Consider the following 15,246-nt stretch of genomic DNA (forward strand, 5'->3'; position numbering starts at 1 on the left):
AGGACTCTTTAAAGTAGAGACACTACATACTGATATACACCTGAACATCAGCAGGAGAGGACTCTTTAAAGTAGAGACACTACATACTGATATACACCTGAACATCAGCAGGAGAGGACTCTTTAAAGTAGAGACACTATACTGATATACACCTGAACATCAGCAGGAGAGGACTCTTTAAAGTAGAGACACTACATACTGATATACACCTGAACATCAGCAGGAGAGGACTCTTTAAAGTAGAGACACTAAAAATAGTCTCCAAATACACTATTTAAGTAACGTGCTATCATCTATAAGTCCCTTTTGTTTTAGGAAATTGTTACAACTTTAAAATATATTTCTGAGGCTGGAGAAATCAGTATTTACAGACAGATCTTTTCACTGGATGTCGTTCATTCGTGTGTATTGTCTCATGTCAGTGATTATTATATCCAAGGTTTCAATGTTCTAACCCTTTTTCTTAATAAATGTTTGAATGTGTTTCACCGCATCCATTAGTGACATAACTGTTGTTTGTTGTTTACTTCTCTCCTCTGGCATAAAGCTCAAGGAGTTATTGGATTTCCTCCCTTTCTTATTCCCTCATAGCACTGCTTTGCTGTCCGGTCGTTTGTGGCATTACTTTGGGAAAGTGCCGTTGATAAACTGAAGGTCGCAGTCAGCACTTAGATTCACTCTGCGATCGATTCTTTCATGTCAAACAAAAAGCACAATATGTCTTTCTCTTCGTTGTGGTGCTGTGTAGTTCCTGCAGCAATGCCAACAGTATCTAAGATTTCCCGACAAATATAGAACATTGCCAGCTTTGTTATCCAACTTTAAATTACATATATAGTTCATTTGTTAAGACAAATCTCATCAGAGTAATGTATCCTCTGTAGGAGTATGCATGAACCTGTACGGCACAGTCTCCACATCTACAGACTGAGGAATAAACATTACCTACTATTTATTTATTTCAGGTTTATTTGATAAGGACAGATAGCATATGCAAGGAGGAAGCAGTAAACAGCACCGTTTTTACATTACATTACATTACATTACATGTCATTTGTTAGACGCTTTTATCCAAAGCGACTCTTACATACATTCAGTACTGTGGACAATCCCCACAGGAGCAATTTGGGGTGAAGTGTCTCAGGGACACAACGACATGCTGACTGCGGCGGGACTCGAACTTGCTATCCTTGTTCGGGGTTCCCAAAAAAACCCTTGACAGGCTCCAGTATGTCCAAAACTGTGCTGCTAGGGTACTCACACACACAAAGCCGTGGCAGCACATCACTCCCACCCTCATCCACCTACACTGGTTGCCGGTCAAGTCCCGTATATCCTACAAAGTACTCCTCCTCACTTACAAGTCCCTCCATGCCCTTGCCCCCCAGTACCTATCGGACATCCTTCACGCACATGCCCCACCCCGGAACCTGCGGTCCTCAGACTCTGGCCTGCTTACCACCCCCCCGCACCAAACTGCGAACCTTCGGGGACAGAGCCTTCAGTGTGGCAGCCCCCCCACCCTCTGGAACGCTCTCCCTGCGGAGATTCGCAACATCCCCACACTCGACGCCTTCAAAAGGGCCCTCAAGTCCCATCTGTTTGCCAAGGCTTTCGGCCCCTAATCGATCTGTTGTTTTGTCTGTCTGACTTTTGTTTTGTTATGTTTGTTTTTGCCCTATTACTGTAAAGCGACCTTGGGTCCCTTGAAAGGCGCTATATAAATGCAAGCTATTATTATTATTATTATCCTCTGATTCGAAGCCCAGCACACACTCCACTGAGCCACAGCCTCAAAGCTAGTTTGCCCCTAGAAATGCTTTCTAAAGGAACTATTGTATTCAAACAATGAGGTTAAACTGAATGAAGCATGCATTTAAAATATGATATATATGTTAAATTAGACATGAGTGCAGGTTACTATCTGAATTAACCAGGATGTGGTTGCTCTTTTCAAAGTGTTTAAGTTTGCAGCAAATATCAAGTGATCACGCTCCAGGACTTCCACAAGAAACTAATGTGTGAAGCTCAGTTATATGTTCGTTGTTGCTACATGCTACCATGAAAGCATGTCGTGTGGAACAGGAAGACATGTGATATCTGTGATTTAATAACACGCTGCTATGGACAGTCTTGCACTAATGTACATTTCCCAAAGATATTGAAGTGACTGTTATTTTGTATATATTGATTGTTGTGCTTTTAGTTATGTCTTAATGTGTGCATATGTATAAATGTGTCTGTTGATTGTGTATATATAGGTATATACGGGAGGCGTGTGGCGCAGTGGGTTAGTGCGTTGGTGTTGGGATCAGGGGGGCACAGGTTCAAACCCCACTGCAGTCAGCATGTCGTTGTGTCCCTGAGACACTTCACCCCAAATTGCTCCTGTGGGGATTGCCCACAGTATTGAGTATGTAAGTCGCTTTGGATAAAAGCAACTTACAAGTAACATGTAATGTACATATTTGTATACATATTTTAATATATATTTGTATACGGTATTTCGATCTCTCTGTCTGTACATTGACAATAAAATTGACTTTGACTGTTAACAGCACAGTTTTTAAAGCTAGTTTGTCCCTAGAAATGCTTTTTAAAGGAACTATTGTATTCAAACAATGAGGTAAAAAGAAGGTTAAACTGAATATAGTGAGATACAATGAAGCATTCATTTCCATTGATATATTTTTTTAATTAGACATGAGTACAGGTTAAAGGTGGGGTAAGTTTGAGAAACCGGCTCGAGATACACTTTTTGTTATATTCCATGGAATGCTCTTAACATCCCGATAGCAATGAATATCGGAAGTGCTTTGACAAAAGATCCATAAAAAAATGTCATCTGTGGAAGCAGTAGTACTGTAAAAAGTACGACCAATCATTTTAGCCGGCCCGGCTAAAATAACTGGATGGCCTACCTGCCTGTCAGCCTTCCATCTGTGCACAAACTTATCTCGTGCCCTCATTGGTCATGTGCGTGTTCGTGTGTGTTGGAGGAGGGGCTCTGTGAGGAAGTGGCAGATTTTCTCCAGTTGTGTTATTTCAAATTCTAGCGCACTCGAGCTGGTTTCTCCAAAATGACCTACCCTACCTTTAATATCTGAGTTAAACTTTGCAGCAAATTTCACGTGATCTCGCTCCAGGACTTCCACAATAATAAACTCAGTTATATTTTCTGTTTTGCTCCATGAAAGCATGTCGTGTGGAACAGGAATAAATGTGAGATCTGTGTACCTAATCTAATATATCATATTCCAATACTTGTATATAGACTCTCCTTGCACTATTTTCTATTCTATTCTATTTGTATTTACTTTTTTATCTGTTTTATTGTGTTGCACTGTTGGAGGAGCCTGTGACCTAAGATTTTCATGTGTACATATCTACACTGTAGATATGTACACATGACAATAAAAAGCCTTGAAATGAATTCTCTGGTCACCATCACTGAATGTTGTAAGTCTCTCACCGTGCTAATAGGAAATGATTTATCTGTTTTACTTGTTCTGTGTCCTATATATATTCATGTTGCTCTGTTGGAGGAGCCTGTGACCTAAGATCTACACTGTAGCTATGCACTAATGACAATAAAAGCCTTGAAACCTCTTGAATGTACCTGAGCATGTCCTGCAGGAGGCGTGGCAGGCCTCACAGCTCCGGTGTTCCTCGTCCTGATAATATCTCAGAGGGCAGGAGGCCAGGCAGCTCCCATCTCTCCGGAGGTAGATCAGATCGGGGAGGCAGCTCAGACACTCGTACTCCCCCCCCCCAATACAGTCCCCACAGCTCGGGTCGCACTTCTCACACATCCTTGAGCCGGTGTTTCCATAGTGACTGGTGAAGAAAGAAAGAAAAGATAGATAGATATGATAGATTGGATTCAATTAAAAGGAGAGTTTGTCCTCAAAGAAAATCCCCTTCCAGAGCACTCAGTCACATTCAGCCACACACACTCATTACAGGTCATCACGAAACACCTGGAACCATTTCTAAAGAGAGAGAGAGCATGTTCTGAATTATGAACTGTTTTTCTGCCACATGTTTTTCTCATTAAAGAGTCCTCTCCTGCTGATGTTCAGTTGTATATCAGTATGTAGTGTCTCTACTTTAAAGAGTCCTCTCCTGCTGATGTTCAGGTGTATATCAGTATGTAGTGTCTCTACTTTAAAGAGTCCTCTCCTGCTGATGTTCAGGTGTATATCAGTATGTAGTGTCTCTACTTTAAAGAGTCCTCTCCTGCTGATGTTCAGGTGTATATCAGTATGTAGTGTCTCTACTTTAAAGAGTCCTCTCCTGCTGATGTTCAGGTGTATATCAGTATGTAGTGTCTCTACTTTAAAGAGTCCTCTCCTGCTGATATTCAGGTGTATATCAGTATGTAGTGTCTCTACTTTAAAGAGTCCTCTCCTGCTGATGTTCAGGTGTATGTAGTGCCTCTACTTTAAAGAGTCCTCTCCTGCTGATGTTCAGGTGTATATCAGTATGTAGTGCCTCTACTTTAAAGAGTCCTCTCCTGCTGATGTTCAGGTGTATGTAGTGTCTCTACTTTAAAGAGTCCTCTCCTGCTGATGTTCAGGTGTATATCAGTATGTATATATATGTTGTGATTGGTCAACCGTTTAGAGATGTCCCGCCCCCCTTAGCCTATCAGGTACAATGTGTGGTTACGTAGTGATGTCCGGAATTAACCAAAGGAGTCCCAATTTTAGCCTTAGCAGACCATTTACATGCACACAAACCTATATAACACACTATAGGAATGGGTAAAAAAGCGTAATAGGGCCTCTTTAATGTATGTATTTAATTGCACATCAATTTAACGGCACATTAATGTAACTCTCTCGATTACCGCTGCCTTAAATTAGCATTTTACAGGACACATGAAGGGCTATTTAAATCTCCGGGTAAATGAGCCCCCCTCACATGGTTTACTGTCCATGGTGACATTATCTGACCGGTCTTTAACCAATGACAGCGCTGTGTGACCGCTCTTTATGTGAGGGATGCAGGTTAAAGTACCTGTGCTGCTGGCAGGTCTCCACACACTCTTTGCCCTCTCGGAAAAGGTGTGTTTTGCAGGCGAGACACTCGTGGCTGTGCTTCCCGACGCAGGACTGACAGGACGGGTGGCAGGGTTCACATTTCTGCCCCGACTCGTCCTCATAGTGGCCGACGGGGCATTTATCCACACAGGTGCCATCTGTGCAAACACACACACGATACAAACAAAGTCACGGATCATTTAGGGGATTTATTTCTATATAAATGGACAAAATAGCAAAACCACAGCGGAGTATTTTTTACAAAAAGTCACGTGATATTCTTGCGTCTTTGTAGGTTTTTTTTTGTGTACTTGTAAGACCTTTGCTGTATTTGTTTCTGAAATATGATTTATTAGAAAAATGTAAACGTGTTTGTTTGATAGTTACTTTTTTTATTTGCAAGACTAAATGCATTAGTTTATAAATAGTGTTTTGTATTTGTAAATCACATTGTGTTTGTTAAAGGGCATTTGTGTGGTTGTGGAGTTATGGCAGAAAATTAGCTCCATGGAGATTTCTGTGAATTTGTGAGGACAGGAAGTGGACTCGATACAAAGGGGCTTCATTGGCATAAATATTATTATTATCATTATCATATATTGACTCACTGAGCAGCAGGTGTCTGTGGTTGCAGCTCAGACAGTGAGATTTGCCCGGACCCGAGCATCGGAAGCAGTATTTGTGACACAGATGGCACCCCCCACCCAGGTTTGCGTACTGGTGAGGAGAGCAGTGATTGGCTGGAAGACAGTGGCCCTCCAGCCTCTCACCATCCAGCCTCTCACCCTCCAGCCTCTCACCCTCCAGCCTCTCACCCTCCAGCCTCTCACCCTCCAGCCTCTCACCCTCCAGCCTCTCACCCTCCCTGCAGCTGGAGCAGGATCCAGCGAGGGGTCCCGAACAGGTGAGACAAGAGGCATCGCAGTCTGGAAACACAAGAAGAAATACAGATTCAACACCTGGAGTCAAGTACATGAAAAACCGTGTCGTGTCAAATTATCATATACTCATTTAAAACATATAGTCTTATACTCTGGTTGCCTTTTACACTGCTAAATTGTATTTTTAGTCTTGTAGGTGTTTACCAGAGACGTGTGTTCATGATTTACATTTCAGGAGGGCAAAGGAAGTAAAAGGGGGATTTGCAAATGGTTAAGGACGAGGGGGTCTTATGGTTTAATGATGGGGATGTTTAGATGATGCCTAAGGGAATTTATATATTCTCTCTCCTATATAGTGAGACTGTGAGCTGTGCTCTGGGTGCAGAACTTCTCTATCCTCTGAGGATGAAGTAGCTCTGCTCCTACATTTGAGATTGATTTCACTTATCGTATATTGACTTTCTTTATTACTTTATTAAATATAACAAAAGACAAACTTTGCCCATGAATCATTTATCAGTTTCTCTTAAGAATTTGAAATGTGTCCTCTGCATTTCACCCATCCTAGGAGCAGCTATTGTACAGCGCCCGGGGAGATAGCATGTTCTTTCTTTTTGTCTTGATATCTATCTGACATTTCTAAAAGTCTTTATAAGGGATAACCATACATATGACAAAAATAAGATTAACAAAATCAGGAAAATACACCAAAAAAAACTAACATAATTATATACTCGCGCTCCTATAGATGAGAGTAACACCTACGTCACTTCCGGGCGAAAATTACGGCCCCGCCCACTTTTGGAGGAAAACAACGCTGTCATTTGAATGGCGGTCGATACACATTCTGACGTTTTTGCCAATCCGATCAGAAATGAAAGAAAACCGTGGATTTGTGGATCTTCAAAGAGCCGGATTACGATGGCCAGTCAGGCAAACATTACATTAAATCATTTGAAATCGACGATCGGGCTCGATATATGGTTAAATTAAAATCAGTAGGCGAGGCCGTCATTTCGCCAGCTGTTACTCTCATGAGCGAGACGGAAAATAATAGTTGTATCATGCCAACAAGCTGCTGTGTCGTTTATTGCACCTCAAACATTAAAACAAATCCAGAGTTCAGTGTTTCTGTTCTTCCTCTAAGAACAAAGGACAGTAACAGAAGAGCTCTGTGGCTTCAGGCTCGATCGCCATTCAAATGACAGCGTTGGTTTCCCCCAAAAGTGGGCGGGGCCGTAAAGTGACGTAGATGTCATCGATCGCCTACTGCTATATTTAACCATATATCGAGCCCGATCGTCGATTTCAAATGATGTAATGTAATTGTTTGCCTGTCTGGCCATCGTAACCGGGCTCTTTGAAGATCAGAAAATCCACGGTTTTCTTACATTTCTGATCGGATTGGCAAAAACTTCAGAATTTGAATTGACCGCCATTCAAATGACAGCTTTGTTTTCCCCCAAAAGTGGGCGGAGCCATCATTTTTGCCCGGAAGTGACACATGTGTTACTCTCATCTATTGGCTAGCGCTCCAACAAATTGTACGTGATAGGCTAAGGGGCGGGATATCTCTAAGCGGTTGACCAATCAGAGAAGACTGGGCTCTGGTTTCAGACAGAGGGTGAAAAGAGGTGCTGCAGCACAGGCAGTATGAGACAAATATGAATACGGCTCCTTTAAGGCCAGCAAATACTGCACATCTACTGACATTTAATTTGTGTCTCTTCAGAGAGAATTATTCTGGTTTCTACCTTTTCAGTTCTTAAAGTTCGATCTCTGAGAACATTTTGCCGCAATTTGTTTCTGCTTCACATGCATATAAACATTTAAAATCCCCCTCTGTCCATTGTGCAGTGCAGACATGTCCTTCCCTTAAATGTTTCACTTTCTGGCAACAAACGTGGGCATCTCCACCAACATTTTCCTGGGAGAAACTTAGCGTCCTCTGTGTTTTTGGAATAACAAATCCAGAGAGTGTCTGTCTCCAGGGAGTTGTGTTTGGCATCGCTGCTCTGTTTTCAAGCTCTGACAGCTGCCTGTTAACCGTCTGCTATTTTAGTCTGAGCGCCGTGCAGAATATAATTGAGCGAGTGCATGAAGGATGCTTTACAGGACAAAACAAATCTGCATCAGTGAGGAAAAAAATAAAGTTTTAGGAGGAAAATGCCTTCTGAACAGTCAGATAAATCACAGAAAAATGGCTAGTGAAAGAAGCTCCAAGGCCGAATGGATAAACATTGGAAATGACTTGTTTCATATGGAGAAACTGAATCTTTCTTTAAGACTCTGTAGTGATACATTTGACAATTACTGGTCCAAATGGGTCTTCCACGTGAAGAGGGTTGTTGCATAATACGTGCTTTTTTTGTTGTTGCTGTGAACACATTCATGTAATGTATTGCCTCTGGTGACCGATGTTTTTATTGTAATGTGTCAACGACTTAAAGGTCCCATGTCATGGCCATTTCTACTGATCATATTTCCATTGTTGAGGTCTACTAGAATAGATTTACATTGTTCAATGTTCCAAACTCACATTGGTTTCTCAAACAGCATCTCTGTATAGTATGTGTATTCACTCTCTGTCCTACACGGCTTGTTGGAGCTCCTGCCCCCCCCCCCTCCCTGTGAGCCCAGTGTGCTCTGATTGGTCGGGACGTTGCGAGGCTCGTTGCTGCGAGGATCGGACAGATTTCCGGGTCGGCGATACAGCGAGAACAAGCGAAACTCATCCTGAGCACACACAGACACTCACAGCCGAAGTAAAAACAATAAGTGTGGCTTGATATTGAGTAAGAAAAAGGTTTGTAACTCTGTGAGAATGGGTCTGCGGAGAGCATTTCTCCACCATCCCAACTCGTCTATTACCAGCGTTCAGGGAGCTCTATGCAAGTCAATGGGGACTCCCTGTTAGTTAGCCAAGGGATCCTGGTGTGTGAGGTGCTCCACGGATTGGTCCATTTGGGCCAATCCGGTCATTTGGTGTTGATTTGGGTGTTCACACGTCACAGAACCCAGGAAGCAAACAACGGAACATGAGAAATGTCCAACGAGGCGTTCTGGGGCAGCATAGACAGGTATTTTCTGTGTTAGAGTTTTACTCGCTACAGGGTGTACTTTGAGGGTTTGTGACTCTGCAGACCGTTTACATGCAGAACAACCTTCATAACACACAAGGGGACGGGTAATAACCTGAAAAGCATGACATGGGACCTTTAAAAATGAAGTATAAAAAGAAAAAAAACTTGCTGTAACTCAAGGGTGTCCAAACTTTTTTCACCGAGGGCAACATACAGAAGAATATACGAAGGGCTGGGCCACTCACTAGAGGTATATCGCCTCATAAGTTCAGTTATAAGTTGGAAAAGTCAATCCAATGTTGGTAAATTGTTCTTGATACTTGAAAATGCTTTATGAAAAAAACAGAGGGTTTCATTTGTTGTGTTAGCAGCTGATTCGTTACAACAGAAGCTTCAGATTGCTGACAATAAGAAGACATATGAAGGGTGTATTTCAAGGTTGTTATGTGAATTTGTTATTGGGCTTTTTTCTTATCAACTTAGATTTATTAGAACATGTTTTGAACTTTAATTGACTGAATTTATTTGAAAATTGGGCCTATTAACACATGAATACTGTGTAATATATATATTTGAACTAAGAAGTACATTATAAGACAAGCAGAAGTTTATTATACTTAAGTCATTATACTTTTTTAATTTGCTGAGTGAGGGCCAATTCAAAATGGTCCGCGGGCCGTAGTTTGGACACCCTTTACATACCTTTACACTCTTCTGTAACAGTGTCTCTGTAAGTGTGTGAAGGGCAGGCAGTGAGACAGGCCCCGCTGTGCAGAGAGTTCCCGGGGTCCGTGCAGGCGTCACAGTCGTTGTTGTTGGGCCCGTCACATAGTGCACAGTCAGGGTGGCACCGCACACACTCTCGCTGATCCGTGTCTTCAAAAAACTTCTCAGGACAGTCGGGAACACACAGGCCCTCATGCAGGAAGTGGTAATCCTCACAGTCTGCAGGAGAAGAAATAATGCAATATGATCAGAGGTGGGAAGTAGTGGAGTACAAATACTTCGTTACTGTACTTAAGTACATTTTTCTGGTATCAGTACTTTACTCCACTACTTATTTTTCTGACGACTTTTTACTTTGACTTCTTACATTTTGAACACAAATACCTGTACTTTCTACTTCTTACACTTTGAACACAAATACCTGTACTTTCTACTTCTTACATTTTGAACACAAATACCTGTACTTTCTACTTCTTACATTTTGAACACAAATACCTGTACTTTCTACTTCTTACATGTTGAACCCAAATACCTGTACTTTCTACTTCTTACATTTTGAACACAAATACCTGTACTTTCTACTTCTTACATTTAGAACACAAATACCTGTACTTTCTACTTCTTACATGTTGAACCCAAATACCTGTACTTTCTACTTCTTACATGTTGAACACAAATACCTGTACTTTCTACTTCTTACATGTTGAACCCAAATACCTGTACTTTCTACTTCTTACATGTTGAACACAAATACCTGTACTTTCTACTTCTTACATGTTGAACACAAATACCTGTACTTTCTACTTCTTACATGTTGAACCCAAATACCTGTACTTTCTACTTCTTACATGTTGAACACAAATACCTGTACTTTCTACTTCTTACATGTTGAACACAAATACCTGTACTTTCTACTTCTTACATGTTGAACACAAATACCTGTACTTTCTACTTCTTACATGTTGAACCCAAATACCTGTACTTTCTACTTCTTACATGTTGAACACAAATACCTGTACTTTCTACTTCTTACATGTTGAACCCAAATACCTGTACTTTCTACTTCTTACATGTTGAACCCAAATACCTGTACTTTCTACTTCTTACATGTTGAACACAAATACCTGTACTTTCTACTTCTTACATGTTGAACCCAAATACCTGTACTTTCTACTTCTTACATGTTGAACCCAAATACCTGTACTTTCTACTTCTTACATTTTGAACACAAATACCTGTACTTTCTACTTCTTACATGTTGAACCCAAATACCTGTACTTTCTACTTCTTACATGTTGAACCCAAATACCTGTACTTTCTACTTCTTACATGTTGAACCCAAATACCTGTACTTTCTACTTCTTACATGTTGAACCCAAATACCTGTACTTTCTACTTCTTACATGTTGAACACAAATACCTGTACTTTCTACTTCTTACATGTTGAACACAAATACCTGTACTTTCTACTTCTTACATTTTGAACACAAATACCTGTACTTTCTACTTCTTACATGTTGAACCCAAATACCTGTACTTTCTACTTCTTACATGTTGAACACAAATACCTGTACTTTCTACTTCTTACATGTTGAACTCAAATACCTGTACTTTCTACTTCTTACATGTTGAACCCAAATACCTGTACTTTCTACTTCTTACATGTTGAACACAAATACCTGTACTTTCTACTTCTTACATTTTGAACACAAATACCTGTACTTTCTACTTCTTACATGTTGAACCCAAATACCTGTACTTTCTACTTCTTACATGTTGAACACAAATACCTGTACTTTCTACTTCTTACATGTTGAACTCAAATACCTGTACTTTCTACTTCTTACATGTTGAACACAAATACCTGTACTTTCTACTTCTTACATGTTGAACCCAAATACCTGTACTTTCTACTTCTTACATGTTGAACACAAATACCTGTACTTTCTACTTCTTACATGTTGAACACAAATACCTGTACTTTCTACTTCTTACATGTTGAACTCAAATACCTGTACTTTCTACTTCTTACATGTTGAACACAAATACCTGTACTTTCTACTTCTTACATGTTGAACACAAATACCTGTACTTTCTACTTCTTACATGTTGAACACAAATACCTGTACTTTCTACTTCTTACATGTTGAACACAAATACCTGTACTTTCTACTTCTTACATTTTGAACACAAATACCTGTACTTTCTACTTCTTACATGTTGAACACAAATACCTGTACTTTCTACTTCTTACATGTTGAACCCAAATACCTGTACTTTCTACTTCTTACATGTTGAACACAAATACCTGTACTTTCTACTTCTTACATGTTGAACACAAATACCTGTACTTTCTACTTCTTACATGTTGAACACAAATACCTGTACTTTCTACTTCTTACATGTTGAACTCAAATACCTGTACTTTCTACTTCTTACATGTTGAACCCAAATACCTGTACTTTCTACTTCTTACATGTTGAACACAAATACCTGTACTTTCTACTTCTTACATTTTGAACACAAATACCTGTACTTTCTACTTCTTACATGTTGAACCCAAATACCTGTACTTTCTACTTCTTACATGTTGAACACAAATACCTGTACTTTCTACTTCTTACATGTTGAACTCAAATACCTGTACTTTCTACTTCTTACATGTTGAACACAAATACCTGTACTTTCTACTTCTTACATGTTGAACCCAAATACCTGTACTTTCTACTTCTTACATGTTGAACACAAATACCTGTACTTTCTACTTCTTACATGTTGAACACAAATACCTGTACTTTCTACTTCTTACATGTTGAACTCAAATACCTGTACTTTCTACTTCTTACATGTTGAACACAAATACCTGTACTTTCTACTTCTTACATGTTGAACACAAATACCTGTACTTTCTACTTCTTACATTTTGAACACAAATACCTGTACTTTCTACTTCTTACATGTTGAACACAAATACCTGTACTTTCTACTTCTTACATATTGAACACAAATACCTGTACTTTCTACTTCTTACATTTTGAACACAAATACCTGTACTTTCTACTTCTTACATGTTGAACACAAATACCTGTACTTTCTACTTCTTACATGTTGAACTCAAATACCTGTACTTTCTACTTCTTACATGTTGAACACAAATACCTGTACTTTCTACTTCTTACATTTTGAACACAAATACCTGTACTTTCTACTTCTTACATGTTGAACCCAAATACCTGTACTTTCTACTTCTTACATGTTGAACACAAATACCTGTACTTTCTACTTCTTACATGTTGAACCCAAATACCTGTACTTTCTACTTCTTACATGTTGAACCCAAATACCTGTACTTTCTACTTCTCACATGTTGAACCCAAATACCTGTACTTTCTCCTTCTTACATGTTGAACACAAATACCTGTACTTTCTACTTCTTACATGTTGAACACAAATACCTGTACTTTCTACTTCTTACATGTTGAACACAAATACCTGTACTTTCTACTTCTCACATTTCCCAAACAGGCTGGTTCCTTTAGTTTGAATGTGTGTTTGGTGGCGTGATCATTATTATTTAGAGTCATTGCGTGCCTATTGATTTGAACACGATCCGTGTATCCATCATTTCCTGGTCTTCTCTAAAGAAGAGGGACCAATGAAAACGTTGTCATGTTGCCGTTGTTCAGCATGGAAACATTTGTTTTGTTTTGTAATTATTTATTTTACTTGTTCGAAATAAAATGTATCAATCAATCAATCAATCAATCCATCAATCAATCAATCAATCAATGTCCTCTGTTTCTCTGGCATGGATGTCAGTCACTCTCAAAAAGTGACAAGACATTAATAGAAAGTCAAACATGTCTTGCGTCGTCATCTTGAACATGTATTCAGTGGAAAAGACTAGATTGCGTTTGCCTTGTGTTACTGCGACGGATAATTTGTTTATTTGGGTTTAGTACCTGCAGCTGATTTCATCTGGTTTACTCCTGCACAATGAACCCAGATGAACTGATTTCGCTGTGAGATAATTGCAATAAATGGATGAAAAGGTTGCTAAAAGGACTACAGCTACGTTGTGTAGTTACATTACATCACATGTCATTTGTTAGACATTCAGTGCTGTGGACAATCCCCACAGGAGCACTTTGGGGTGAAGTGTCTCAGGGACACAACGACATGCTGACTGCAGTGGGACTCAAACTTGCTATCCCCTGATTCGAAGTCCAGCACACTACCCACTGAGCCACAGCCTCCCCTAGTTCCTTTCATTTTGCTTCTCCCTCTGCAAAGTGTATGCAAAGAGTATGCAGTCATGCGTAAAATGAGATCCACATTTGGTGTGAACACATTTGAAAACGCTGAAGAAAGTTGTAATCATGCTCAAATGTTCACAGTAAAGGTCTTAACACACAATTCATCCTGTGCGTGACTGTCTATGTCACATGTCACTGAAATGCATCCAAAAGTTGTTCGGACTTCAATTAAAATGAACCAAATATTGCCAAAGATGAAGTCAGGGGATCTGCATCGTCTGGGAAAACATGAATGCATGCAAAAGAAAATCAGATTTGTCGACATATTTCAGTTAGGTTAAAAGTGTTGGGCAAAGCAACATCACCATCTCTAGAGAAGTGCAGCTAATTTTGCTGAAAACAACAATCAACAAACCTGCTGGTGATAATAACCCTGTTTGGAAGGAGTGCAAAAAGGTAAAAGCACACGGTGTTTCAGTCAGAATGAGCTCCAACAGCTGAGATTAAAACGACAGACGGTGTATCCCAACTCATCTGCACTGGCATACATATGAAGCGAGGAATAAGGATTTGATAAAAGGCAGAAAGAACCAGCGTTAGTGTGGTCTGCAGAGGTCCTCATGTGTGGAATGAGACTGATAACACGGTCTTTAAAAAGTACTTAAAGGTAGTACATAAAACCAGTTTGAGTGCACTAGAATTTGAAAATACACAACCGGAGAAAATCTGCCACTTCCTTACAGAGCCCCTCCTCCAACACACACGAACGCGCACATGACCAATGAGGGCACGAGATGAACTTGTGCCCCGATGGAAGGCTGACAGGCAGGTAGGCCATCCAGTTATTTTAGCCGGGCCGGCTCAGATGATTGGTCGTGCTTTTTACAGTACTACGGCTTCCACAGATGATATTTTTTATGGATTTTTTGTCAAAGCACTTCAGATATTCATTGCTATCGGGATGTTAAGAGCATTCCATGGAATATAACAAAAAGTGTATCTCGAGCCGGTTTCTCAAACTTACCTACCCCACCTTTAAAGCAACACTTGTTAAGCACTTATGTCAGAGATTGAAAATGCTGAATGTGTGTGGACTTTCTTTCTCTGAAATGCATTGTGGGATATGTTTTTGAATTGTTTTACGTTTCAGAATAACACGTTAACTCTCTCTATTCTATATCTATTAATGATATATCATATTTGACTGTCTTGGCTCCATTCTGTCAATTGTACCTGTATTCTTACTTAATGGTGT

The 15,246-nt window shown here is 39.9% G+C and overlaps 1 protein-coding gene across 1 annotated transcript in view; it reads right to left on the minus strand.

Moving 5' to 3' along the window:
* The window catches only part of pcsk5a (proprotein convertase subtilisin/kexin type 5a), a 67,068-nt gene that overhangs the window by 6,999 nt on the left and 44,823 nt on the right, over positions 1-15,246 (minus strand). Inside the window, exons 31-35 of the mRNA XM_034125948.1 lie at positions 9,712-9,954; positions 5,885-5,971; positions 5,654-5,800; positions 5,023-5,203; positions 3,620-3,837 (exon numbers count right to left, since the gene is read on the minus strand). Coding sequence (XP_033981839.1) covers positions 3,620-3,837; positions 5,023-5,203; positions 5,654-5,800; positions 5,885-5,971; positions 9,712-9,954 — 876 coding nt within the window. The remainder of the gene's footprint in view (positions 1-3,619; positions 3,838-5,022; positions 5,204-5,653; positions 5,801-5,884; positions 5,972-9,711; positions 9,955-15,246) is intronic.

The sequence above is a fragment of the Trematomus bernacchii genome, unplaced genomic scaffold (assembly GCF_902827165.1).
Source record: "Trematomus bernacchii unplaced genomic scaffold, fTreBer1.1, whole genome shotgun sequence".
Lineage (NCBI taxonomy): Eukaryota > Metazoa > Chordata > Actinopteri > Perciformes > Nototheniidae > Trematomus > Trematomus bernacchii.